Source organism: Chelonoidis abingdonii, chromosome 2, assembly GCF_003597395.2.
Source record: "Chelonoidis abingdonii isolate Lonesome George chromosome 2, CheloAbing_2.0, whole genome shotgun sequence".
NCBI lineage: Eukaryota > Metazoa > Chordata > Testudines > Testudinidae > Chelonoidis > Chelonoidis abingdonii.
Window position 1 is genome coordinate 49,694,590 of NC_133770.1, and position 27,221 is coordinate 49,721,810.

At 39.3% G+C, this 27,221-nt stretch overlaps 1 protein-coding gene across 2 annotated transcripts in view; it reads left to right on the plus strand.

The window, feature by feature from the left end:
- VPS50 (VPS50 subunit of EARP/GARPII complex) overlaps positions 1-27,221 on the plus strand; it is a 184,313-nt gene that overhangs the window by 63,081 nt on the left and 94,011 nt on the right. For both annotated transcript variants that reach the window (XM_032785379.2, XM_032785380.2), the window contains exons 14-18: positions 13,157-13,254; positions 14,635-14,729; positions 15,693-15,791; positions 21,976-22,066; positions 23,461-23,637. In XM_032785379.2, the coding sequence (XP_032641270.1) occupies positions 13,157-13,254; positions 14,635-14,729; positions 15,693-15,791; positions 21,976-22,066; positions 23,461-23,637 (560 nt within the window). The remainder of the gene's footprint in view (positions 1-13,156; positions 13,255-14,634; positions 14,730-15,692; positions 15,792-21,975; positions 22,067-23,460; positions 23,638-27,221) is intronic.

Here is a 27,221-nt window from a genome sequence, read left to right on the forward strand (position 1 = left end):
GGGTCCAGGAACAGAGTATTTGTGCAGTGGCAGGCTCCAGCAATCCACGGAGCCCACACTGGGAGCCCAAGGCCCCATGGTCGGAGCCTACTGCCCCGCCACCCTACGGCTGAAGCCCAAAGCCTGAGCCCCACCACCCCTGGGAAGGTGGGGAACTCATCGGCTACCTGCTCCTCCAGCGTTGTGCCCCAGGTGTCTCCAGAGGATGGAAGGTCCCAACCCCTGCTGGCCACCACAGCAACCAACAGCAAGCCCCTGGTGGCCGCGTACGGCCAGGGTGGCTGCATTTGAGAAACACTGCGTCAGACTACATAAAGTGGTATTCTATTCAGTCACATGTCGTTTTGAATTCACTGTGTGAGTGTTTCTATATTTATGGCACTAGTACTACTCTAGATCTTATGTTGCACAAATAGTAAGTTGCTGGTGCCCTTGGCACTTAGTCTAGCTATTCTGTGCAGTGTGGCATAAGAATTAAAAGTGAACTACGTTTAAATAAGAGTAGTGAATCAGGTTTAAAAAAAAATACACATAGCAAGAGAATTGATAAATCTAATGTGGTTGTTTGAAAGAAAATAAATTTCTTGGGAATGGAACAGTGGGTATTAATTCTGCATCAGACAGCTTGGTTCCCTAGTTTTATTTAATGGCTATATTTAATGGCTGTGATATATTCTATACCTAAAGTATAAAGGTCAAGAACAGGGATTCTCAAACTGGGGGTCACAAGGTTATTACATGGGGAGTCACGAGCTGTCAGCCTCCACCCCAGACCCTGCTTTGTATCCAGCATTTATAATGGTGTTATAAATTAAAAACACTTTTTAATATACCTAAGGGGGGTCGCATTCAGAGGCTAGGTAGCTATGTGAAAGAGGTCACCAGTACAAAAGTTTGAGAATCACTGGTCAAGAACATACAGTGTGTATAGCAAGAAGACACAGCAGAGGGAGCTGTAGGATAGTTTACTATAGTGTGTACATTATAGTATTCCAAATAGTGAAACCCAATAGACTGAAGCTGTTGAATGAGCATTATAACTTTGTAGCTGGTTCTCATCAGTTTGAGGCATGAACCTAAGGCTGTCTCTAGATTCTTTCCTTATTGTGCTTTTTTATTTACAGTAGTGTTCAGAAAGTACTTGCAATAGATCCAGTGTCTCTTGCTCATGGTACACAACTCCAAGAGTAGGAGTGAGAAGCAATGGATTCAGAAGACGTTGATGGCATAGTTCTTTCCATTTGAGTAGACTGCAGCTTGTCCAAAGGATTCTTACATGGATAGTAGACATAATGTACTTCATCATGGCTCATGTATACTTAAGCTTGTAATTATTTTATTGCTTGTAATGGGCATTACAAATGAATTGTGCTTACATAACTTTTTAAAATGTAAATGTGAATAATCATTTTTTCTATTTGTGAAAAATTAAAGGTATCTGAATGATCAGTCAATTTCCTACATGTTTTCACTGTGTAAATTAGTCCATTTTTGAGGTACTGTAGTAAGAGTCAACAAATATTTTTACTCCAGGGCATGTGTCTTGATTTTTTTTTTTTTTTTTTGGCACCTTTATATAAACTGGGTCTTTGGAAAGTTTAGCGCTTTTTTTCCCCTTCAGATTTCAGTGCAAAATTTACTGTGGGGCTTCTATTTATTCTTATTGCCTGTTTTTCCCTTAATATGTTACCTGGGGATCTTCTTGTAAGGTGGTAGTTGCTGGGAATAACATTTTTAGAAACACTGTGGACATCTCAGTTATTAGTAAAAACAATGAGGAGTCCTTGTGGCACCTTAGAGATTAACAAATTTACTCCTCGTTGTTTTTGCTGATATAGACTAACGTGGCTACCACTCTGAAATCAGTTACTAGTGTTTAGCTAATACATTTTTTATAATTGTACAAAGTCATTAATATCAAGGCAGCAGTGATTCTGTTTAGCTTCCTCTGTCCCCCACAAGAACTCACTCTTGGAAGCAAGTGAAACCCCCACTTGCTTTTGTGATTGATATGTGGAATTCTATTGTGATCATGTAGCTGGAAGGAGAGTTGTTCTTACCCAGGTAACCCCATTGAGTTCAGTGGAATTACAAGTAAAAATGACTGTGTGAGTGTAGGTTGCAAGATCAGCTCCTAAGGCAAGAAAATAATTTTTTTCTGATTCACAGTGTTAGTTTGCCTTTAGAGAAATTTTTTTTTTAGGACCAGTTTGAAAAAAAAACCTTAAAAATAAGATTAACTAATGAAGATAGACAGATGGCTAACACTACATACAAACACATACATCCTAAAACATATTTTTATGGCATGTTAATATTTGCTTTATTTCCCATTTTATGTGAAATACTAAATCAGATTTCATTGTTGAATACTGTCATATAACCGAGCAGTAAATTATAATGAAAATTTTCTATTTTATTACAATAGAACTATTATTCCTGAGTGATCACATCTGATAAATTGGCAAAATGTAATATTTGAAAGCTCATACATGATTAACATTATATATAGTTTGTTAAATCTAAGTCAAAATAAATTTAGTGAATTAAATTTATAACCACTGCATCCTACAATGGCATTCTGATTCACTCTAATCATTGCTACTTTTTCTGTAATTTCACTTTTGCTTATAAATTCATGTTAAATCATAAATTTGACAAACTTAGGTATTTTTATCCCAGAAAAGTGACGCTTGATCATCATGTAAAAATATGCGCTTACACTGCTGTGCACTCCAGATTTAATTGGCCTGATTGTTTTTGTCTGTGATATTTAGTAGTCCATACTCTTTTTCAAAAACACATTTGAAGTCGACTCACAAATATGCAAAGAGGGGAAAATAGGCTTGTGTGCTTTTTTAGCTGCTTCATGATTTACGAAGATAACCTGAAAGTAATCCTGTGTGATTACTTTTCTAAGGTTTTTGTTGGAGGATTCTTTAGAGGTCTTGGATGTTTATGTGAATTTTCCCAGCATGTAATTGAAAGAGTAGGGATTGTGGAATCTTAACTAAGAAATTTTTTCTTTCTGTTGTTTATAGGTCATTTCAGTTAAATAGGTGTTAACAAAACCCAGGTTTTAGATGGCATGTTTTAGATTGCAGTCCCTCCAGGGCAGAGATTCTCTGTTTGTACAGTGTCCAACACAATTTATTGCTATTATTTCTATCGTGGCAGTACATAAAGGTCTCAGTCAGGGATTAGGGCCCCATTTGTGCTAGACATTGTACAAATATATGAAGTCCCGATTCTGGATTGGCTTTTCAGCATTATCATCAGATAAATACTTACATAATACAATAATTTTAAAATGACAACTCTTTAATCCAAAACAATCAGAACTTTTTGTATGGTATATGAGGCTGGCTATATAAGACAGAGATTGCAATGCCAAATGCCTAGTAAACATTTGGTAAGCTACTATAAAGTTGCTTTCAAGTTTAGGAACCGAATTAGGTGTTGACTACAAATAGTTTTGTTCTTTCTGAGGTAATGTCTTAAAACTTCCACAGTCACAAAAGTGATCAAGAAGGGAAGGCTCCAATCCTGAAAAGGTTTGCACATCTGTTTCACGTTATATACTGTTATGGGAAGTGTGGCAAATTGCCGGTACTGTTCTCTGGGTCTCGCGCTTTCTCTTCTCTGGGGTAGGTTCAGGGCGCTATTGCTTGCCTCTGAACCAGTTCTTAATCACTCCCCTAGTGTCCTTGGAGGAGGGGAGTGGAGAGGGAGGGACCTGGCCTCCCCTCTACTCCAAGGTCCCAACCAGGGGCCCTGGGCGTTGGTGAACCACTTGACTAGCGGTTCTTCCCCTGAGGTTACTTCCCTCTCATGACCTTCAGCTTGTCGAGGGCTTTCTCGCCTCTTCTTCTAACAAGCCTTGTGCCTCCTAATCGTACGGGTTTCTGTGGGCTTCCAATCCACCGCAGCACTCCTCCAAACCTCTATTCTCTCCTGGACAAACTCTTCTCTCTGCAGTCTGCACCTCTGCTCCAATCCAACTTTCTCCCTTCAACTAGGCCACCCCCGTGTCTGAACTGAAGCAGGGGTTTTATATCCCATGACTGGAGTCAGGTGCTTCTAATGGAGTCAGGTGCTCTAGTATTGGCCACAGCTGTTCTATTAACTAAAGCAAACCTTCCTCCTTGGCAGGGAATAAGGCCCCCTGCTAACACTCTATGCTCCCTCTGGGCATGCTGTTATCACAGAAGTTAATCACATGATAGGCCTTTACAGGCATGTGGACCTATGTATCACATCTCGTAAAGACGAGACAGAACTAAACAAAAATTACTGGAGAGGAAAGAGTTTTAAAAGACAACTTCCGAAAATCATCTCGAACTTCGGTATTAAGCTAAACAATCTTTTGTTATCTACCAAAGGTGGAGCGAGTTGAGAGAAGAATCTAGGTGAAAATGGCTTGACGGCAGTGCCTGTGTAGCAACAAGGAGGCAACAAAAAAACCCTCTTTTATTCCCTGACGGAAGCAAACATTTTAACTAAGTTACTAAGGGTATGCCTACATTATGGATTATTCCGATTTTACATAACCGGTTTTTGTAACACAGATTGTATAAAGTCGAGAGCATGCGGCCAACACTAAGCACATTAATTCAGCGTGTGTGTCCATGTACCGAGGCTAGCGTTGATTTCCGAGTGTTGCATCTGTGGGTAGCTATATCCCATAGCTATCCCATAGTCCCGCAGTCTCCGCCCATTGGAATGCTGGGTTGAGATCCAATGCATGATGGTGCAAAAAAGAGTGTTCGGGTGATTCTGGGTAAATGTCACTCATTCCTTCCTCATGAAGCACAGCAGACAATCATTTCGCGCCCTTTTTCCCTGTATGCCCTGGCAGATGCCATACATGGCAACCTGGAGCCCATTTGCCTTTTTTATTGTTCACCGTATGTGTACTGGATGCCGCTGACAGAGGTAACTGCAGTGCTAAACAGCAGCATTTGTTTGCCATTGCAAGGTAGCAGAGATGGTTACCAGTGTTCTGTACCGTTTGCGTGCCATTGTAAATTGGCAATGAGATACAGTTATCAGTCGTTCTATACCATCTCTGCTGTCATAGGTGCTCCTGGCTGGCCTTAGCTGAGGGTCGCCAGGGGCGCAAAGACAAAAATGAGAGTGACTCCCCGAGTCAATCCTCCTTTATGGTTGATCTAAATAGAGTCACGTCCTGCCTAAGATATGGGCAAGTGTACTAGAGAACCAGTGTGTCAGAGAACCAGAGAGCACAGCCAACTCTGGTCAGATCTCGCAGAAATGAGCTACATGCATTCATGGGGGTGCCCCTGCAACAACCCCACCCATTGATCCCCTTCTCCCCCAACCTTTCTGGGCTACCGTGACAGTGTCCTCCATTTGTGTGATGAAGTGTAAAGAATGCAGGAATAAGAAACACTGAACTTTTTAGTGAGATAAAGGGAGGGGGAGGCCAGCCTCCTGGTGCTATGATAGTCCAGGCAGGGCATTAAGCGGTGGGGGAGAGGACAAGCATCCCGCTGCTATGATAGTCCAGGCAGTGCAGAATCTTTTCTTTAGACATGAAGGGGGGGTGCTGATGGAACTCAGCCCCAGTCTATGATGGGACGGTTACCAGCTGTTCTGTACCATCTACTGGAAATGACCGGGAGTCATTCCTATTTTTCCCAGGCGCCCCGGCCGACTCACCTGAGCCAGCCAGGAGCACTCACGGTGTGATGATGATGGAGGTAACAGTCATATTGTACTGTCTGCAACCAGGAGGGGAGAGGATGCTGCTATTCATTGCCGCAGCACCGTGTCACTAGCAGCATGCAGTAACACATAGGGTGACATATAAAAAGTCAAGAAACAATTTTTCCCTTTTCTTTCACGGGGGAGGGAGGGGGCTAATTTAACGAATATACCCTGAACACTCCTGACAATGTGTTTGACCCTACAGGCATTGGGAGCTCGGCCAAGAATGCAAATGCTTTCGAGATTGCTGGGGACTGTGGGATAGCTGAGGTCCCTCAGCACCCCTCCCTCCTCCATGAGTGTCCATTTGATGCTTGGCTTTCCGTTACACTTGTCCACCAGAACTGTGCTGTGGCCTCTGTCTATCATAGCCTGGAGATTTTTTCAAATGCTTTGTCATTTTGTCTTCTGTACACGGAGCTCTGAGAGACAGATTTGTCTCCCATACTGCGATCAGATCCAGTATCTCCCATACGGTCCATGCAGGAGCTCTTTCTGGATGTTGGACTGCATCGCCACCCAGCTGATCAGCAAGCTCCACGCTGGACAAACAGGAAATGAAATTCAAGTTCCGCGGGGCTTTTCCTGTTTACCTGGCCAGTGCATCCGAGTTCGGATTGCTGTCCAGAGCTGTCACAATGGTGCACTGTGGGATACTGCCTGGAGGCCAATACCGTCTGTTTGCAGCCACACTAACCCTAATCTGATATGGTAATACCGATTTCAGTTCTACTCCTCTTGTCGGGGAGGAGTACAGAAACCGGTTTAAAGAACCCTTTATATCGATATAAAGGGCCTTGTTGTGTGGACGGGTGCAGCGTTAAATCGGTTTAACGCTGCTAAAATTGGCTTAAACGCGTAGTGTAGACCAGGCCTAAGTTTACGAAGTAGAAATTTTTATGGGAAACTGGAGACCTTGTATACCTAAGTCAGATATCTAGATGAATAGATCTCCAGGTGCCTGTGATTTTTACCTTCACCTGAAATCATGCACAATTGCATATTTTGCCATCGATTCCAAATTCCATAAAACAAAATGCCTTTGTATTCCTTTTAGAAGTTTTTTATTTAACACTTAGCACAAAAGGAGGTGATTTCAAATTCATATAGCTGCATGTGAGAAATAGCTCCCCATAATATTGGGTTAAAGACCAAAACCCTTCCAGCCTGATGGGGCTCAAAATAAGAGCCTCAGAAACTTTATTAATAAAAGTGTATAGCTATGACCCTTTGTGTGTACTAGACATCTGTTTGGTATCAGTCCACCCACCCATCCATTCCGTTCATGTTTGTCAACAGAGATGACCAACATTTTAGCCTAAGCCAGGCATTGTTGGCCTAGTGTTGTAAGTAGGTCAAAGACAAGTTGACCTGTAACTCAGGCTTGATTTGTCTCTTCAGAATTATGTCACAGCAGAGTAAGTCACAGTAACTTCTAAAGAACATGTAGTGACTGCAATATTTATTTACGTTACTCTGATGATCCAGAGAAAAAGATGCATCTGTTCGGTGAGTAGTTAGCCGGGTGGTTCATTCTTCGTGTTTATACCTTGGCTGAATCTTGCATGGTAAATCACTTAGCTCAAGCAGGTACGTTTGTCACATAGAATTGCTGCCTTCATGAGAACAATATGAATTTTTGGACGTGGGTATTAAACTTTAGTTTAGATATCTACAGAGTAAGGAGATTGTTTTATCATGACATTTCGTAGGATATTTCTTTCCATTAATAGAAAATGGCAAATGGTTATTGGAAAAATGGGTAAAATTAATGTATTTTGGGGTAAATGTCTGTCTTATTTTAATACAAATAACTGCGGGCCATATTCCGAGTGCCTTCCTTACACAAATAATGCCATTAATTTAAGCAGACAAATTTGAATGTTGTAGTTGCTGTTCCTGAACTGAATGTGTAAATACGACCAAATTCTGCAATTTATTTTTATTCTTTTTACCAGGAGAAAACAGTTTAACTTAAGGAATTAAAGCTCTAAGGGTTTCATGTCTCTAGTGTATATGTTACAGCATTGTTGTTGCTGTGTTCCTGTTCCATTAGCCTCTGCAGTAGCCTAGGGCTTAAGCTTCATTGGGTTCAAGATTCTCAGTGAAATTAGTTTAACTCTTCTCTATCCAAGCCACTAGCCCACATGCAAAACTTCCTTAATGTCAGCAGTCAAGATGGTGATATAGCACTATATCCAGTACCCCAAATAACTTCCCATTTGAGGGAAAGTTAAGTAGGACAGTGTCCCTTTCCAGAGCCACATTACTCACCTTTGTTCATTTGGCCAAGATGTTGACTGTGTCATAAATGGGCTTGGAATGATATTTCAGCTGACAATTTACATGTCTTTACAGTGTATTTGTATCGCAAATTTTGGTTTTTGCTCTGCAAGAGCCAGATTTGTATTCTTCCGTATTTTTTACTTTAATAAAAGTGGTCAGTGATGTGTAAGACACTTGGACTTTTTTTTCCTTAAGAACCTTGCACTTCGAAGGACCAATACAGAAAAGAACTGATGCGTTGGTTGGGGTGAGGGAAGACCTGCGTAGCACTGGAACAGTGAAGCGGATCACTGATCTGAGTTAGTATTTCTGAGCATGACTGAGAGAATATAATGGCCATACTGGGTCAGACAAATGGTCCATCTAGCCCAGTATCTTGTCTTCCGACAGTGGCCAATGCCAGGTGCTTTAGAAGGAATGAACAGAACAGCTAATCATCATCAAGTGATCCATCCCCTGTTGCCCATTCCCAGCTTCTAGCCAACAAAGATAAGGACACTTGAGAGCATAGTTTTGAATTCCTGCCCATCCTGCCTAATAGCTATTGATGGACTTATCGTCCATGAACTTATATAATTCATCTTTGATCCCTATTATAGTCTTGGTCTTCACAACATCCTCTGGCAGAGTTCTACCGGTTGAGTGTGCATTGTGTGAAGAAATACTTCCTTTTATTTGTTTTTAAGCCTGCTGCCTATTAAATTTTATTTGGTAACCCCTAGTTCTTGTGTTATGAGAAGGAATAAATAGCATTCCTTATTCACTTTCTCCACAGCAGTCATGATTTTATAGACCGCTGTCATATCCCACTTTAATCGTCTCTTTTCCAAGCTGAAAAGTATCACTCCTAGTAATCTCGCCTCGTATGGAAAGCTGTTCCACACCCCTAATCATTTTTGTTGCCCTTTTCTGTACTTTTTCCAATTCCAATATATTGTTTTTGAGATGGAGCGACCGGATCTGCATGGAGTATTCAAGATATAGGTGTACCATGGACTTAATGGAGGCAATTTAATATTTTCTGTTTTCTTATCTAGCCCGCCCTCTCTTAGAATTTTTGATTGCTGCTGCACATGAGTGGATGTTTTCAGAGAACTATCCACTATGACTCCAAGATCTTTCTTGAGTGGTAACAACTAATTTAGATCCTATCATTTTTATATGTCTAGTTGGGATTATGTTTTCTAGTGTGCATTACTTTGCCGTTATCAGCGTTGAATTTCATCTGCCGTTTTGTTGCTGAGTCACCCAGTTTTGTGAGATACCTTTGTGACTCTTCACAGTCTGCTTGGGACTTAACTATCTTGAGTAGTTTTGTATAATCTGCAAATTTTGCCACCTCACTCTTTTTCCAGATCATTTATGACTATGTTGAACAGGACTGGTCACAGTATAGATCCCTGGGGGATACCACTATTTTCCTCTCTATTTTGAAAACTGACCATTTATTCCTACCCTTTGTTTCCTTTCTTTTAACCAGTTACTAATCCATAAGAGGACCTTCCCTCTTATGACATGACAGCTTATTTTGCTTAAGAGCCTTTGGTGAGGAGGAACCCTGTCAAAGGCCTTCTGAAAGTCCAATTACACTATATCCACTGGATCACCCTTGTCCACATGCTTGTTGACCTCCCTCAAGAAATTCTAGTAGATTGGTGAGGCATGATTTCCTTTTACTAAAACCATGCTGAATCTTCCCTAACATTTCGTGTTCATCTATGTGTCTGATAATTCTGTTTTTTAGTATAATTTCAACCAATTTGCCTGGTGCTGAAATTAAGCTTACTGGCCTGTAATTGCAGGAATTGCCTCTGGAGTCTTTTTTAAATTGGCATCACATTAGCTATCCTCCAGTCATTTGGTACAGAAGCTGATTTCAGTGAGTTTCATACCACAGTTAGTAGTTCTGCAATTTCACATTTGGATTCCTTCAGAACTCTTGGTGAATACCATCTGGTTCAGGTGACTTATTACTGTTTAATTTATCAATTTGTTCCAAAACCTCCTCTAAGGATACCTCTATCTGGGACAGTTTCTCAGATTCATCACCTAAAAAGAACAACTCAGGATTGAGAATCTTCCTCACATCCTCTGCTGTGAAGACTAATGCAAAGAATTAATTTAGTTTCTCTGTAATGACCATATCTTCCTTTAGTGCATCTCTATAGTCCAGTGACCCCAGGAGTGGATTAGCAGGCTTCCTTCTGATGTACTTAAAAATGTTTTGCTGTTAATTTGAGTCTTTGGCTAACTGTTCTTCAAATTCTTTTTTGGCCTTCCTAATTATATTTTTACACTTCACTTGCCAGAATTTATGCTCCTTTCTGTTTTCCTCAATAGGATTTAACTTCCACTTTTTAAAGGATGTCGTTAACTGCTTCTTTTACTTTGTTGTTCAGCCAAAGTGGCACTGTTTTGGTGGTCTTACTATGGTTTTTAATTTGTGATATACATTTAAATTGAGCCTCTGTTATGATGTTTTTAAAAAGTTTCCATGCAGCTTGCAGGGATTTCACTTTTGGCACTCTCTTTAATTTCTGTTGAACTAACTTCCTCGTTTTTGTGTAGTTCCCTTTTCTGAAAAATTCTGTTATGGTGGTCTGCTTTAGTGTGTCGTGTCTTCTTCTCCCTCCTCCCCCCGGGATGTTAAATTTTATTATATTCTGGTCACCAAGTGGTTCAGCTCTATTCACCTCTTGGACCAGATCCTGTGCTCCACTTAGGACTGAATCAGGAATTGCCTCTCCTCTTGTGGGTTCCAGGATTTCCAAGAAGTGTCAAGAAACTTTATCTCTGCATCCAGTCCTGAGGTGATGTATTTAGTTAATATGGGGATAGTTGAAATCCCCCATTATTAATGAGTTTTTTTTTATTTTTACAGCCTCTCTAATCTCCCTGAGAATTTCATAGTCACTATCACCATCCTGGTTCAGGTGGTCGGTAGTATATCCCTACTGCTATATTCTTCTTATTCAAGCATGGGATTACTCTCCATGGAGATTCTGTGGTCTAGTTTGGTTGGTTCATTTAACATCTCTTCATTTGACTCTATCCGTTTTTTCACATATAATGCCACTTCCTCACGAATACGACCTAGTCTGTCCTTCTGATATATTTTGTACCTTGGTATTACTGTGTCCCATTGATTATCCTCATTCCACCAAGTTTCTGTGATACCTATTATATCAATATACTAATTTAATACTCATTCCTCAAAAAGTACTGGGGACACTGAAAGAGACTTGGCCAAAAAACTTAAGAATACAATCCATGCCTTTCCTGGTTAGTGAAAGAGAGTCACCAACAACTGGTGTCTCTGCTGTCCAAAATACCCTCACTGAATTAGATGAGAGTTTATCTTCCCTTCCTCGTTCTAATGTGCAATAGTACTGCCAGCCAGTACTGAAGAAACTCATGTTGCCTTATCAGTTGTGGCTGATTATTAGACCTCCCATTCCTAAGCAAGTTTATAGATTAGTTTCACGCTTATTTATCTAAATACAAAAAAAATCTTAGAGTTGGCAAATTCTGGATTCAGGCCAGGACTTGGAATAGAAACATCATTAACAGTGCTCATGGATTATCTCTTTATGGAAAGAAGACATTGGTTCTCCTTCTCCTGGACCCCTCAGCAATATTCAACACAGATGATCAAAAGAAACTGCTTTTCTGTCTGAGGGGGGAGGCATGGGTCCAATGGAAGGGACTAAATAGGTATGAGTCTTTACTGGATTTATGTATCCAAAATATGGGAATCTGCACAGCTCCATCAGACACCTCCTTTTCCTTCTTTTGCTGAGTCTTGTATATAACTCGAAGAACTAATAAGATGATATGGACTTAAGTAGGTCATCTGCATATTGCTGGAACTTATCTTTCACAAGAGAGAACTGTCAAAAAACTGGCCCAATCCTTAGATGAGATCGGTTTATGTATTAAGAGCAATTGGTTGACTTTGAATCTGAGCAACATGGACGTGGTATGCTGGATGGGAGAGGAAAGCATTCTGAGGAGTGCGCAGCCATAGTGTAATCTCCATTTGTGTAAGATGTGCAATCACGACTATACAGTTTGGTCTGCAGTCAGGAGTGCTCCTGGATTCCTTGTTGGTGCTAAGATATAAAAGTAGCATTTTCAAGTGATGTGATCTATCCTCGTTGGCTGGCCAGTAAACTGTGTTCCCTCCTGGCAGACTAGATCTAGCCTCAGAGATAGGTCTCTCCCCTCCCTCCCCCCCCCTTCGCCCTCCCCACTTCTGGCTGGACTACAGCAGTTTGTATCTACCTGCTCACAAAACAGTCACCTTTCAGCAAAGTCCAAGTAGTGTGAAATTTATCAGCCCATCTCCTGAGGAAAACAGGCTAGCTTGAACACATCAGACTTGTCCTATTGGCTCTCCATAGATACCATATTCAAGGTGTTATCTTCAAATCACTCAATGGCTTGGGCCCATTATACCCAAAAGATTGCCTTAAAGTTCCTGGAGAAGGATTGGTAAGATGGGTCTGGTAATGAGTGCTGTACAAGAATCTGAATTGAATAGATGGGATTTGAAGGAGAAAAATGTCTTGGTCTTGGGATTGCAAGATGGTTTCATGTGTAGATGTACTGTGGAAAAATGCATGGAGAGAAGAATGGGAGAAAGAAGCCAAGTATACAGTACTGCTGGCATTGCTCAGTGGAGCAAAGATTGCACGGTCTTTCTCCAGACGTTCAGCCAGTGTATACTGCTGGACGTACATTGGAAACCTTATTTTTACAATTTTTCGAATAATGGTGGTTCTTTACGAAGCTAGACTACATTAGGGAATATTTTGTAGTGGAGAGTGGCTGATATTTAGATTAGACAACCTATATCCCCCTCCATTTGAAACATGAATGTCAGTTACCTTTTTATCTTAGTTGGTTTTATGGAATGGGATATTATTTTCTTAGCCAAACACAACTTTATCTGTCTGTTTTTTCTTTTTAAAGATTTTATTGCTGTCCTTTAAAAGTTCAGACTTTCAACTACAGAGAAACAAAGTTAGCCATTATCTATTCTCAACCCTGTAGGCCAACTTAGAGGCAGTAGGTTCATTAAGTCTAAAAGTTAGGTTTGAAGATAATATGGGTATTTCCAATAATCTTCCATTTTCAGTTTCAGATGGCAACAATGTGATTGGAGCTGAGGAGACCAATTTTGACCGTAGCTATGTACAAAAGAAATTAGAACATGGACTTTCACGAATATGGCAGGTTTGTTTGGGATTGTTTAAACATACTCTTCTCCAAATACGAAGTATAAATCTTATATGATGATCTTTGTTAGAAATCAAACTACTGTAGATAAGTGGAAATTAAAATAATTTAAGAAATTATAGGGTGAAAAGGATGGCTCGGTCTCTGGACACAGCCAACTCTTGGGTTAGTGGTGCTAATTGTAGTAGGGAGACTATTATGTAATAGCCAAGACCAACTCATTTCTTGTCTGCAATCTTATATCCATAGCTCTGGCCAGATGTAAAGAAGGAAGTGCACACACACATGAACAACTCACATAACAAATGAGTTTTGATAGTTTGTTATAAAGTAACAACAGACAGAACATTCAAAGTGGACTAAAAGACCACGTTAGGCATCAGCAGAACAAGTTCAAGTATTTCAGCAAATACTGCCAAGTCTCATGAAGGTTTAAATCAGGGGATTATGTTTTCTACCGGCTGTGCTGAAGTCCAGTGGTATGAATTCAGGATAATATATATGCTTTAACTCTAAAGTTTTTTGCATTTAATTTAAACCAAGACTTTTCACATTTAAGCACATACTCTGTGTGTGTAAGTAGCTATATACAGTTTTGGAAGCAGTATTTGAAAAAATGAATAGAACTTTTTCGTCCCCATCATTACATTGAAGACACGAATCATAAAATAGTATGACTTGTGTTAAGAGTAATAATCTTTAGAGCATCAGTAACAAGGTGAGGGATTCTTTTTTTTAAGGTCCTTAAAGCTGTTCATATACAGCTGAGTGTAGTACCAGGAAGGGAAGAGCTGCAAATGTATCAGCTGGAAGAGGAACTACTGAAATACAGGGCTGTGTCATTCTGTCAGTAAGGTTTAGGGAAAACCAGAAATTATGTGAGCCTGTCTGTTTTCATGATAGTTCTAACCTGATTACTAGCCCAAAGGTTTTTAATAAACACCCAAAATTTTGTATGCCAAAGCTCTGAACATTGTGTGATTTGCGTAGAGTGGCAATAATCCAAAGCATTCTTTAAACCACTATTAACAACAATCTTGGCATCTCATGTTTTGGATTAACACTGCATTACTAAAATTGCAAGAAACTATTTTTGACTAGTGAACTAATGGTATGATGTGAAAGCCAAAGAAAGATCTCACATACTAATGAAGGTCAGTTCAACGTACCTTGTTTCTCTAGAGGACTGCCCTAAGTTGCTGTTCAGAGTGGTCAGACATCTGAACAAATCAACAAAATGTGCTAGTAAACCATGCATTCAACTCACTGCCATTCATTTTGAACTCCAGAGTAGTCATTGCTACTATATAAACTCGTAATATGCACACAAGTTTAGTAAGGATTCAATACTAACTTTGAAATGTTTGTGTTTTATAGGATGTGCAGCTGAAAGTGAAAACATATCTGCTGGGGACAGACATGTCTAACTTCAAATATGATGACTTTATCTTTGTACTAGATATCATTAGCAGGTATATTGATGGGGCAAATAATGCCATTTACTCTATCTGCATGACGGGCCTAAATTAGCGTAAGATAACATGATAAATTAACATAATAGGGACTACGTCCTGGCCCCAATTTCCATCCACTTCACACTGTTCTGGTGATGCAAAGTGTAGGAGTGATTCCTTAATATGGCACCAAGGGGCTCCCTGCATGCAAGGTAATTCATGACAGGGGTCAAGTTGTTCTAAGCCAGCTGCTGTTCTGGGCCACCCTGCAGACATAGTGGGTGTTGGAAAGGGAGCTGTAGTACTCTGATGATCCTTGGCCAAAAAAGTCCTTGAGATCCATTTCAGTACCTGGCCAGCTTTGAGATTGGGATGGGATATAAAAAAATGGCTGATTCACCTTTCTGTCCCCACGCTCCCTTAGGTTCTGGGGGAGTGCTGCTGGGCTGGGCCTAGGAATCTGCCTGGCTGTTCATAGCAATTTTCTGTACCTCTAAAAGCCTACTTAGTGGCTCCCCAAACTTGGAACCAAAAGTGTCAGAAGCTGGGCATAGCTCCCTTTTATTCCTGCTTCTATATTTGGGGTTGTGGTGCTGGTGGTCAGGGTGCTTTTCCCGTTTTTTGACAGTGAGAATGATATGGAGAGAGAGGTTCAGGTAACGGGCTATAGAGCTTGCATTGGACCATAGGATCCCAATCAGACACTTGAATTGCTTGTGGCTATCTGGCCCCGAGTGTTTATAAAATACCATAATATGCAATAGAAGAAACTAGAGCATGTGTAGGCCTGGTGTGTGGTGGTGATCTTTGTTTGTTAGATGTTCAAATACTGTGGTGGTGGATGAGCATGGTATGTGTGCTTATAGGTGAGATGGGGAATTCCAGCTGAAACAATAGCATTCAAGTAATAGTTGTTTCCTCCAGTATTGTTAAAACTAATTGAATGGATAATCACTTCTAAAATGCCTTTTGTTACAATAGGCTGATGCAAGTTGGGGAAGAATTTTGTGGCAGTAAGTCAGAAGTTTTGCAAGAATCCATTAGAAAACAAAGTGTTAACTATTTCAAGAATTATCACAGGTAAGGCTACTAAATGTGCGGCGGATTGATCAGATTACTTTTATTTGCCATTTTTTCATTTTAAACTGGGTCTCTAGTGGCCTGGTTGCACTGAGGTGGACAGCTTGGGCATGTTTCTGTCTAGTGTGTGGGGGTGAGGGGCCTGAACACTCGGCTATTGCTGCAGGTATAATCTCTCACTCATGCTAAAGTCACTCAGGAGACTTCTGCAACGAGCAGGTTGGGGATAGGTAGGGAACCTGTGGTGAGCAGACTTTCTCAGTAGCCCCTCTGGCTTCCTCTAAAAGCTACTCCTTAAAACTCCTGCTTTTGACCCTCTCTGTAATGGAGCTGCGGGCCCTTTATTCCTGGTCTCTCTGGCAAAAGTATTTATTTATTTTTTAATTTCTATACCATTCCATAAAGAGAGAGCCCATGCACCCGTGTCTCCGGACATCTCTGGCAATTTCTTTGAAAGGTATAATTATGCAATTTATTTCTGTCAGGAATTTCATAATTTTATGGTTTTGTACTTCTGGATCCCATTCTCAGCCTTCCCATCTGTAACTACATTTCATTCCAGTATCCCTTGTCTCCATTACATGCAGACCTGACCTAATTTTATGGCAGCATGTGTGTCAGTTTCAGCACTTGCTGGCTTTTCATTTCAAAGTTAAACTGCCATAATTCTGCTTTGATTTCCCCAGTGTTCAGGTTTGGAAGGTAGATGCTTCTTTCATTCCAGTGGTCTGGCACTTGTCTGTCTTTGCTTAGGTAGCCAGGAAGATATGGGGGTGGGGGTAGGAAATGCTACAGTGATTCTTGCCAGAAGCCTTGGGTTCCCAAGACTTCTTCACATGGCATCCTGTCCCTGTTGTTCAGGACATTTTTCTGCACATGCCACACCCCACCCAGTCATTCTGAAGCTTTCTGTCTGGAGGCTGAATAGATGACTCTATCTTCATGTGGATGGTCTGAGAATTAATTGATATTTTACTAAAATCCATAAAATCTTAAAATTTCTACAGGAATGCATGGGAAAGTGTCTTAATTCTGGTGCCAAGAACGTGGTTTGGTTCCTCTTCAGGCTTCTGAAAGTCAGCTCTAGAATATCTTCTCAGCAATTTTAATAAAGATACCACTTCCAATTGTCTGATAGGGTCAAGTCTCAGCCTTGAGTGCATTCTATCTTTCCAGGATACCAGGTTCTATAACTATGTAGTCACCATAGCTCCCACTTCTCCACAGTAATATCCAACCTTAAGTCTCAACCTGAATCTCCTCTTCTGCCTTGGAACCTCACTTTGGAGCTTCAAATCCTCATGAAACCTCCATTTGAAGCTCTGCTGAAATGACCTTCTCTACTTGGCCATTTTAAGATGCCTTTCTGAAGGCTCTGTCTACCCAAAAATTCCAACCAATCTAATTAAATCTGTTTGTTTAGTTAAATATTCTTCCTCCCCCTTATGGGGGTGATTGCTCACTGATTTAAGTTATAGACATAAAACACTCTTAAATGAAATTTGGCCATAGAATATATTGCATCTTTGCAAGGGACAGGTTTAACAGTGGTTTGTGAAATCACAAATTTTGAACCCTCTCAACTCTGTTTGAATAAAATATGGGGGGAGGAGGGGAAGAGCAAGAGTATATGCTGAGAACTTGTCCTTTGCTTATTCTGTGGCTTTAGCAAATCATGAACTATTTTCTACTGATTTGGAAAGTAGGGATTTGTGTGATTCTTGTTCAAGGCTATGTAATAACTATGTATTCCTAGCACTATTTTTTTTGTTTGTTTTTTTTAAAATTTGAGAAAAGGATGATTTTTAATAACGATTACCTACCTGTTTTCTTGTTAAGAATAATTAGACAATGTTTCTAAAGCTCTTTGAAGGTGAATACCACTGTATCAGGCTAAATTATGTGCTCAGAATTTATTTATTTAAAGCTTTAATGTTTTGGATGTTCGAATCAAGCAAGTGCGGCTTTTGCTTCCCTTGTGTATTTAATTGAAAAGAGCTAGACCTTTTAAAGATGCATTAGTATGTAAAACTTCACTGACTGGAACTGCTCAAGGAGCATGATTCATCAGCCCATTAATTGTGCAGTGTGATGTATGTAGCCTACTGGTGTGTTAGATATAGGTAGGTTTGGAAGAATTAGTTTTTGATTGGTAAATGTCAATAAACATTGATTTCACCATAGACACCAACCGATGAAAAAATATTTCCTTTGATAATGATCTAAATTTACATGTAGGCAAAGTCAGAAAAATGCTGCTTGTGAAATTATTAGTTTGATTTAAGGCTATTTCCTTGGTACTTTTTTTGATATATAGATGGTTCAGAGAACTGGAAAGTCAGCGGAATTGATCATGTAACTCAAGATCATATTGAGTATTCAAAGCATTTTGTTGGGAAAAGTTTTCTTCTTTATAAAAAGCAAGAATGGGCTTTTAATGGTGAAAGACACTGAACAAGGGAACTGCTTAAGATTCATTCATTTTTTGAAGGTGTTTTTGGAAAGGCTTATTTGGGCAGGAATGGCAGAAATTTTCAAAGAATAAAGATAGATTTGATTGAAACCCTCTTTTTGAGCTAGATTCTGAACTTGTGCATGGAGGTGAAAGTTGAGAGTAACTATTGAAGTTCATTAAGTCAGTGAGATTTTTTTCATATTTTCAAATGACGTAAAAATCTGGGTGTATATTTAAAATCTTTTTTCCATTTATCCTTTTAGCTCCAGTATGATTTTATCATAAGAGCTGCTTCCCCTCTGTCCCACCCTTCTGCTTGTAGCTTTTCTAATTTAAGACTCAGATTTTCAGAGATGCTCAACACAAGAATAGCTCCTGACTTCAATAGAAGTTAGTGGGAGCTACGTTCCCTGTAAGTTGCGTGGCCGTCTCTCAAAGGCCACACAGGCAGGCAGGGAGAGGAGCCCCTCTCTTGGCCTGGCCCAGGCCTGCCAGGGAGAGGAGCTCCTCCCTCAGCCCCGAGCTGCTGCGGCAAGAGAGGGCAGTGGGGAGTCCTCTCTCTCCCCACCGCAGTTCTGAGGCAGCACCACCCCAAACCCATCATCCCCAGCCCTGAACCCCTCATTCCTGGCCCCACCCTAGAGTCTTCACCCCTAGCTGGAGCCCTCATCCCCTGCACCCAGCCCTTTACCCCAGCCCTGAGCACCCTCCCACATTCCACACCCCTCCACCACACATCACCTCCATATTGGTGCAGATAACAAAATTCATTCCGCACATGGACCTAAAATATTAGAGGGAACACTGAGAGCTGTGGGTACTCACTGCCATGGAAAATTCAGCCCTAAATCTATTTCTGGTTGAACAGAATGTATGTAAGTAGACACAACTAACTGCAATAATAGTTAAGCACATATTGGTCATCTTACTGAGCTAAAATCATTCATAATATCAGTAATTAGTTTGTTGAATGTTTTACAGCCTAATTTGGAACCCAATGCATAATTTACCAACTGTTACATTCTGAACAAGACAGCATAATGTATCTTTTAAAGAAAAAATTATTGATGTGCCCTCAATGATTAAAAGTAAAAATAAAAATGGCAACAGTGAAGTAAAGTTCCTGGCTATCTAGCCGAGAGAGAATGCTAAAGGTGCTTCTGCTTGTAGCTAAATGAAAGACTGTAGTGCTGATGAAAACTTAACAAAGGAAGTACAGTGAACTAATGCTTTTGATTACATTGTCATAATAGCACCCTTCATTAATGAACTTGCTTCCCTACTCAAAACAAAATTTAAACAACTGAAAAATGGAACTTTGGTGATTAATGGCCTTTTAATATTTTGTCTGAGAAACATAATTCTGCAGAGTGCTGCTTTTCAGTTTCTCCACATTGTCTGTTGTTTCCCCCCAGTGCTGCTTATTACATGGAATACTTGACAAGTTCAGATGTAGGTTCGTATTACCCTTTAGTGGATAAATGTTGCTACACTTTGTATTGACATTGTTAAAGGTATCTGATCATGTCACCTGCAAAGAGTAAAATCCATTATGCTACTGTAAAAGCATGAATGTTTTTATATATTAATTTTAGAGGCTTTTAAAAATTGTTTCACAAATTTTGTGATAGTGCATTCTTAATGTACTTTTTCTACAGGATGTCATAAAATGTATAATTTTGTGGTTATTTATAAGCTGAGAGAATGAGTGCAATATCTGGCAAAATAAATCCTCACACTTGCAAAATGTGTTAAATACATCACACTTTCCTTCTGCACCAACCATGAAGATCTCTGTGACTCACTGAACTACATCAGAACAACACCTGTGGCACAAACTGGATCAACCTCATGCATCTGTAGCTTTTTTTTTTTAAGATTGAATGTAGTAATTTAGTATAAACCACGATGGGTTCAGCAAACTGAATGAACACAGTGGAAGTCACCTCTGGTGCTTTTCTCAAATTTGGAGACTCCAGGAACAAACGAAGTCTGAGGATAGTGATCATGGACACAATCACAAGTACAAAGTCTTAACTGTACTAAAAGTTTTATTAAAGCAATTAGTAAAGTTACAATTACCAATGCATGGGTTTTTGTAGGATTTACATATGCAATTACTAAGACTGTAGTCACATCCTCAAAGATATTCTAAGATCAGATGGATCTCATTAGGTGATTATAGGAGAAACAATGGTTCCTGCTGGGATTTCCCATGGGGTCTTATGACTTTTACACGACTAGGAAACCTCCTTCGTATTGTTTTTCTGACCATATCAAACACCGTATTCATATACAGGAGGGTTTCAACCCTCTTTTCCTTTTCTGTACTGCCTTACCCCATGAATATTGGGGTGCCCCATTTTTCATAAGTTTCTTCTTCTTCTTCTTCTTCTTAGCATCTATGCACAATATGTATCCTGTGATCAGGACAGGACATTCCATGATGCAGTAAGGTGTCTTGTGATCTTGGATAATGCAATGTGGTTTATTGCAATCTAGTTTTCTGTAACATTACCTATTGGCACATCTTTTACAATAATTTTGTGACCTTAGTGGCCTAGGGTTATTTCTAGGTCACCCACTTATGTCAAGCATTCTTAAGCTTATGGCCTAGTCTGGCTAAGCTAAAATCTTACAAGCCTCAGCCTGTAGGCCTTGCATTGCAGCCATACTTTACTTATATACCTAATACACATTAATAATTCCTAAATATTTGTCAGTCTTACACCTCTGTAATCCTACACTGATTTTTATATGAAATGGCATATGAATTGACCATAACACAATGATAAATGGATGATAAAAATGAACTAATTGGCTACACATCAGTGTAAAATTTCTGCAGAACTCCTCTGCCACAGTAATTTCTATTTTGCTACCATCACAGTTGCTAAATCACAACAGGCAGAGCTGTTCTTCATAGTGAACCAGCTCATCCTGGCCAGAGCACTGATTGCTGGAAGGAAGCCTTCTGCCTACTTATCAGAAAAGATAACCCAAATGTTGCAGGAACTCACCAGCCAGAAAAATCTATGCCTGAAATGTTATTAGTCACCCTGATTGAATTGTACCTCATATTTGATGAAGTTCAGAGAGGTCTTTGGAAATATTTCAGCCAACACTTGCAAAACTGGTCTGCCCCTGCCTGGCTGGTGGTAAACCAGCAAAGAACAGTTGTGTACACTGCTAACTGATCTCAACAATGGCTCCTTCAAAGACCTGGACTAGCCAGCCTTCCTGTGAAAAATGCAACAGCCCGTTCTTTTCATAGAAAACCTCACCAACAAAATAGTGGATAAAGAGACATGATATAGTTAGTTGGACTTTCCTAAAGCCTACGATAAAGTCCCTCACGGGAGACCAATCAAGGAGATAGTCTGAGAACTAAAAGTTCTGTCATGGACTAGAAATGATATTTTTTTCTTACACTCCAAATCTTGGCCTCTTGCTGTTAGTTCCTTTTCTATTAGTTAACCTGAGATAATGTTAACTTGCAGGGGAAATTTCCCTGGGGCTCATTTTGGAGGGAACCACAGGTTTTTGGGGAGATGGTGATCTAAACTTCTCTGCTAAGGAAATTAATAGCAAAGCCTAAATAAGAATGACTTTGTATTTTAAAGTATAATTTAAAGATTTTTTTTTTCAATTGAAGGCACTTTTTCATTCTAATGTTAAAACAGTGCAGCTGTGACTTTTTTTCTGACAATCTAGAATGTTGTATTTCAGAACTCGTCTTGAAGAATTACGAATGTTCTTGGAGAACGAGACCTGGGAGCTTTGTCCTGTTAAGTCAAGCTTTAGTATTTTACAGCTTCATGTAAGTACTGTCACTCAATATTCAAAAGTTCTTTCTGAAATAAGTTTGTTTTATGTATGTAGACCATCTGTCTGCGATGTGATAGGACATGCAAACTGCTGTTGGTTTGGGTGTTATTTTAACAGTACAATAAAATTAGAGTGATTCTTATGCAGGGATTTTTGTATGCTATTCTAAACCTCAGAGTTAAATGCATCTAAAATGGTAACATGCCTGATTCAAGAAAACATTCAGGAAAGTACTAAAGCATGCGGTAAAATTCTACTGAAAGCAAGTGAAGCGTGTGCTTTAGTGCTATCTTGAATCAGGGCCTCTGACTAAGCTGAGGTTGGTAAATAGTAACATTTCTGTTTCATTTGCTTTTTTTAATATCTACCTGTTTGGGACTGCCTGATGGTCACATGACTAGAGTTGTTGCTACAAATAACATCTAGTTTGCTAAGGATGAACATGGTTGTGGGGGATGGAAGACTATTTTCTAGTTTGACTGTACAAGGAAGCTGACTATATACATTCATACTGCGAGAGAGAGAGAGAGATCTTTCATAGAACACAAAGGGAAAGAAAAACATTTTTAATAGAAAAATGTGATTGTTAAACTACATACACTGGCAGGAAAACTCAAAAGAGCAGCTTCAGATCCCAGAAACTATTCATCTAAATTTTGTAGAAATTACTAAATTTCAAGTCCCATTAGCCCAGTACATTTTCATCTATATCTTTAAATTTTGATTATGTACATTTACTATTCAAAGATTAACAACTAAAAATAAACTGTTTTCAACAAAAAAAAAAATAGGCCAAGATTTTCAGAAATTAATATCTAGAGATAGGACTTTAAGTGATCTGATTTTTCAAAAGTGCTGAGCGTCCTCCCAGTCTCTTGCAATCCCATATTATTGTGCAGTGTAATAGTCCAGAAATTTTGAAATGTACTTGATTTAAGGATATTTTAAAAATTTTGTTCCATATTAATAAGCTAAAACATTTGTAACAAAAATAAAGAAAATTATCTTTAAAACATCTTTTTAGTCTGGAAATAAGTTCTTTACATTTTGATGCTGTATTTGTATAGTTTGAGATTTAGATGCTGTTCTATCTCTTGTGAAAATACTCTTTTAATCTCTAGTAAAAGCTTTTCTATTTATTTCTTGAAAATGAACACTTCCGTAATACAAGAGGTATATTGCATGGTGCAGCAAGACTCAGTTGCTAAAATTAGAAAGACAAACCATGTGAGATTGCAAATTTCAAGGTTAACTTCAATCAGTCTAAAAGCTGTATTTAAATAAGAAGTAAACTCTTGCTGCAGAGCGGTAATTGACAGTAAGCTATGAATCAATATTTAAACTACATTACTAGGCATAAAAATTATTCTGTATTTTTATTAATAGGAGTTTAAATTCATGGAGCAGTCACGTTCCCCGTCTGTGTCGCCTAGTAAGCAGCCTGCTTCAGCAATCTCAACAACCATAACTTTGTTTGAGCAATATTGTACTGAAGGAAATCCATTTGAAATTCAGGTCAACAGCAAAGATGATGAGACAGAAGATGTACTTGCTTCTAATGGGGTATGGAGCATTTCATAAATACAAGAACCATGCTAGCTCTCATTATCATTAAATGAACATGACATGCAGTATATTGGAAGGATCAATTATCTTGTGAATCAGTGATTGACAGCTGCATTTGTCTTTAATATTTTGCTTTATATTGCACCAAAAGAAGCCATTTTACTACTTAAAATAGGTCACTCTGTTTGCTGGCATTGGCAGTTAAAAGCAGAGCTTCCTGTGGAAAGCCAGATATGTTTGTTTTGCAGTGGATCAATATTTTTCCATCCAAGTCAATTGTTCCTGAAGACTAGCAAGCCATGTTTTACTTAGAACAGAAACAGAAAAGTGCTAATTTATCACTGGACAATTAGATTCAATTTACTTGACTTTCCTGGTTGTGGTAAATTTGGCCTTTTTTTAATATTAGAAGGATTAACTCCCTCTGGCTTGTTAGAGAATAATCTCCACAGATAATTCATAGATTGTTCTTTCTATATTGTTTACATAAATTTACCATTGTTTCCAATGGAGAACGTAATTTGTTGAATAGTTTATTTTTTGACTGTTATGGGGATGCTAGTTTGAGATCTACTGGTATAATAGTCAACGTTAACTTTAAATGTATTGATCTTTTTGTTGATTTGTATCATAATCATACAATCGTTTATTTAAAAGAAAACATTTTATATAGTGTTATGCTTGCAGAAACTTTATACCTATATTTCTCATTAAAACCTTTGTCCTGACTTCCTCTTCGGTAAAATATTATTTTCCCCTTGTCTATTATGTCATGATCTAGTCCATCTGGCAGTCTTACTGCACTCTCTCAGTGCCATAACAAACCTGGCACATGCTGTAAGATTTAACCAAGTTATCAGGTCACCAGTCTCCAAATGGAACTTTGTTCATATTCTCTGTTGAATCATATGTTGGTGGCCATCTGTTCTGTCCATGATTTGTTGAGCTTCCTACCTCTTCCTTTTATGGGAATTAGAATATAACAAGGGGTTCAAATCCCCCAGTGCCCCTGTCCTTACTGAGCTACATGGGCAAGAAGGAGAGAAAGGAGGAATTCCCAGTGGTAGAGCTAGCCCTCAGGATGAAAGACATCCTGCAGGAGCTGGGAGTAGGAGCATCAGAACACGGAGAGACCCAACGTGGCCGTGGTTCATTCTCTCTCTCTCTCCCTCCTCCTTTTCTTCCCCCTGCGTACATTCACAGCCCCTGAACACCAGTGAAGTCAGCTGAGTGTGTTCCAAAACTTGGACTCTTTCCTGATTTCTAACTGGTTGTTAGCTCCCACACCATTCTAGAGTTGTTTTAAAGGAAGTCACGTAGTAGACCTAGATTGTTTTTAATTTTCTTGTAGTTTATAAAATAGATTTATATTTTGTTTTCAGTCTTGAAAGGTTATTAATTGTCTGTTTACCTAAAAGACCAGAGTGGCTGCTGCATAATAATTCTGTTTTATCCGGAATGTAAAACAATCTTTTTAAGGTGTTTGAGACCAAATTTTTTGCTTTATCTGTTTGTTAAATAAGTGTTTATTTTAAAAGGGCATATTTTTCCAAATGCACTGTATAAACACATTAGTAAATACATCCGCTTTGCAGTGAGGGTGCAGGCAAAAATTCTTCAAGTGCTGAAAGTTCTCCAATGCCTGTCCCACTATTTTCCCACGAAAGCAGGCGAGTTGTCTGCAATTGACAGAATTGACTAGGGAAGAATCCTAAAGTGTCTTCATGGACAAAAGCATAGGATATGCCCCAGACACGCATGGGCAGGTGCAGAACCAGCGAGGACGTAGTAACAAGGGATAGCTTTGCTGTGGCAGCACTTGCATCCGGACCAAGCTAATGTGGGTGCTCAGATCTGGGTGCCAGTGACCATGGCCCTACCCAATTCAAGGTCTATTTTCATAAATTTCACAGTCATAGCATTTTAAAAATCTCGAGTTTCATGATTTCAGATATTTAAATCTTAAATTCCACAATATCATAACAAAGCATGAATATGTATTATAAAACAGTAAAATATAAACATGTAAAGCCCTTCAGTCAGCGTTTCTCAAACTGGGGACCCTGACCCAAAAGGGGGTTGCAAAGCTTGTTTTGTGGTATTGTCACCCTTATTTTTGCACTGACTTCAGAGCTGGGCAGCTGGAAATTGGCAGCTGCTTGCCAGGCACCCAGTTCTTAAGGCAGCACAGAAGTAAGGGTGGCAATGCCATGCCCCCCTCCCCCACAATAGTATTGAAACTCCCTTTTGGGTTGGGACCCCCTGTTTGAGAAACACTGCCTATAGTATAAGGTAAAAGTACACAAACTACCACATTTTACGGGGAAGAACAGTTTTCACGGGGGCAGACCAGATTGCACGCTCTATGACGTGTTTCTTTTCATGGCTGTGAATTTGGTAGGATCCTACGAATTACCCAGTTAACTGTGCATTGAAGACATACCCCAAAAGAGTTAGAAGTAGAATTGTTCAAAAAAGCTTAAATTCTGGATCACAGTTTATGTTGAGGGTTGGATTCTGTGGCACATTCTACAACCACAGAATACATGGAACTCTCATGATGGGCATGGGACTGGTGCCATTAAAGATAGTGTTAAGCTAGGCATGTCTCAAATTTCTTACAAGTATATTTCTTTCTCTTAGTATTTAGCATTTTAGAAAAGGGTTAAATAGTTTTTAAAGATGCTAATTTTATCTACTTTAAAGACCAAGTGAAATCTCAAAGCCAGCTCATTTCTTGGAACAAAATACAAGCCAAGGTGTGAAGTCTGATGTCTCTTCTCTTATTACAAAATGAATTGTCCACACATTACAAGTGTCAACATCTAAGCAAGTGAAAGTGTATATTTACAGCTTCTTTCTTTTTCTCCCTTACATCCCTTTCGTCCTAACTCAACGATGTAAAATTTGCGGGTGTCAAAGCTGCCTTTGGTTCTGACTTCAGCTTTTCTAATGTTTTCCTTTCCAGCCTGTATGCTATGTGAAGTCAGAAAACTGTAAATTGAAATGAAAAATAAGCGGATCCGCTTCTCTTCCTTTTGTGATTTCCCACACTTCAGAATCTGCTTTGCTATATCCTGCCACTTCTAGGTCTATCAAATTTAGCCAGCTTAATCTCTACTCAGCTTCTCCTTCTCGCCTTCTTATCATTTGGTTAAAAATTGGACTGTGATAGAGGGTGATCATTCTTGAGGATGATATTTTTGTATCGCGTACAATGTGACCACTGAACCTATCTCTTAGCTCTTTGTGTACCCATAAATCAAATACAGGCTGGAGAATCATTTACATTTTCTGAGTGAATAATTCCTACTGGAAGAATGAGCTAATTTGACTAAATGGAAAAAAAAAAAAAAAAAAGTAATCATACAGCATGCTTCTGTGTTCAGTGAAATACAGAAACTGATCTTCCTAAAACATTTCTTCTCAGATCTCTTGCAAGCTGTGTAGGAATTGCTATAATAAATCAGACCCCTGGTCCATCCTGTCTCTCTGACAGTAGCCAATACCACATGCTGTATAGAAAAGTTCAGGAAACCTCAAAGTAGATGTGAGATACTCTTTTCTCCCTTCCGTCCAAA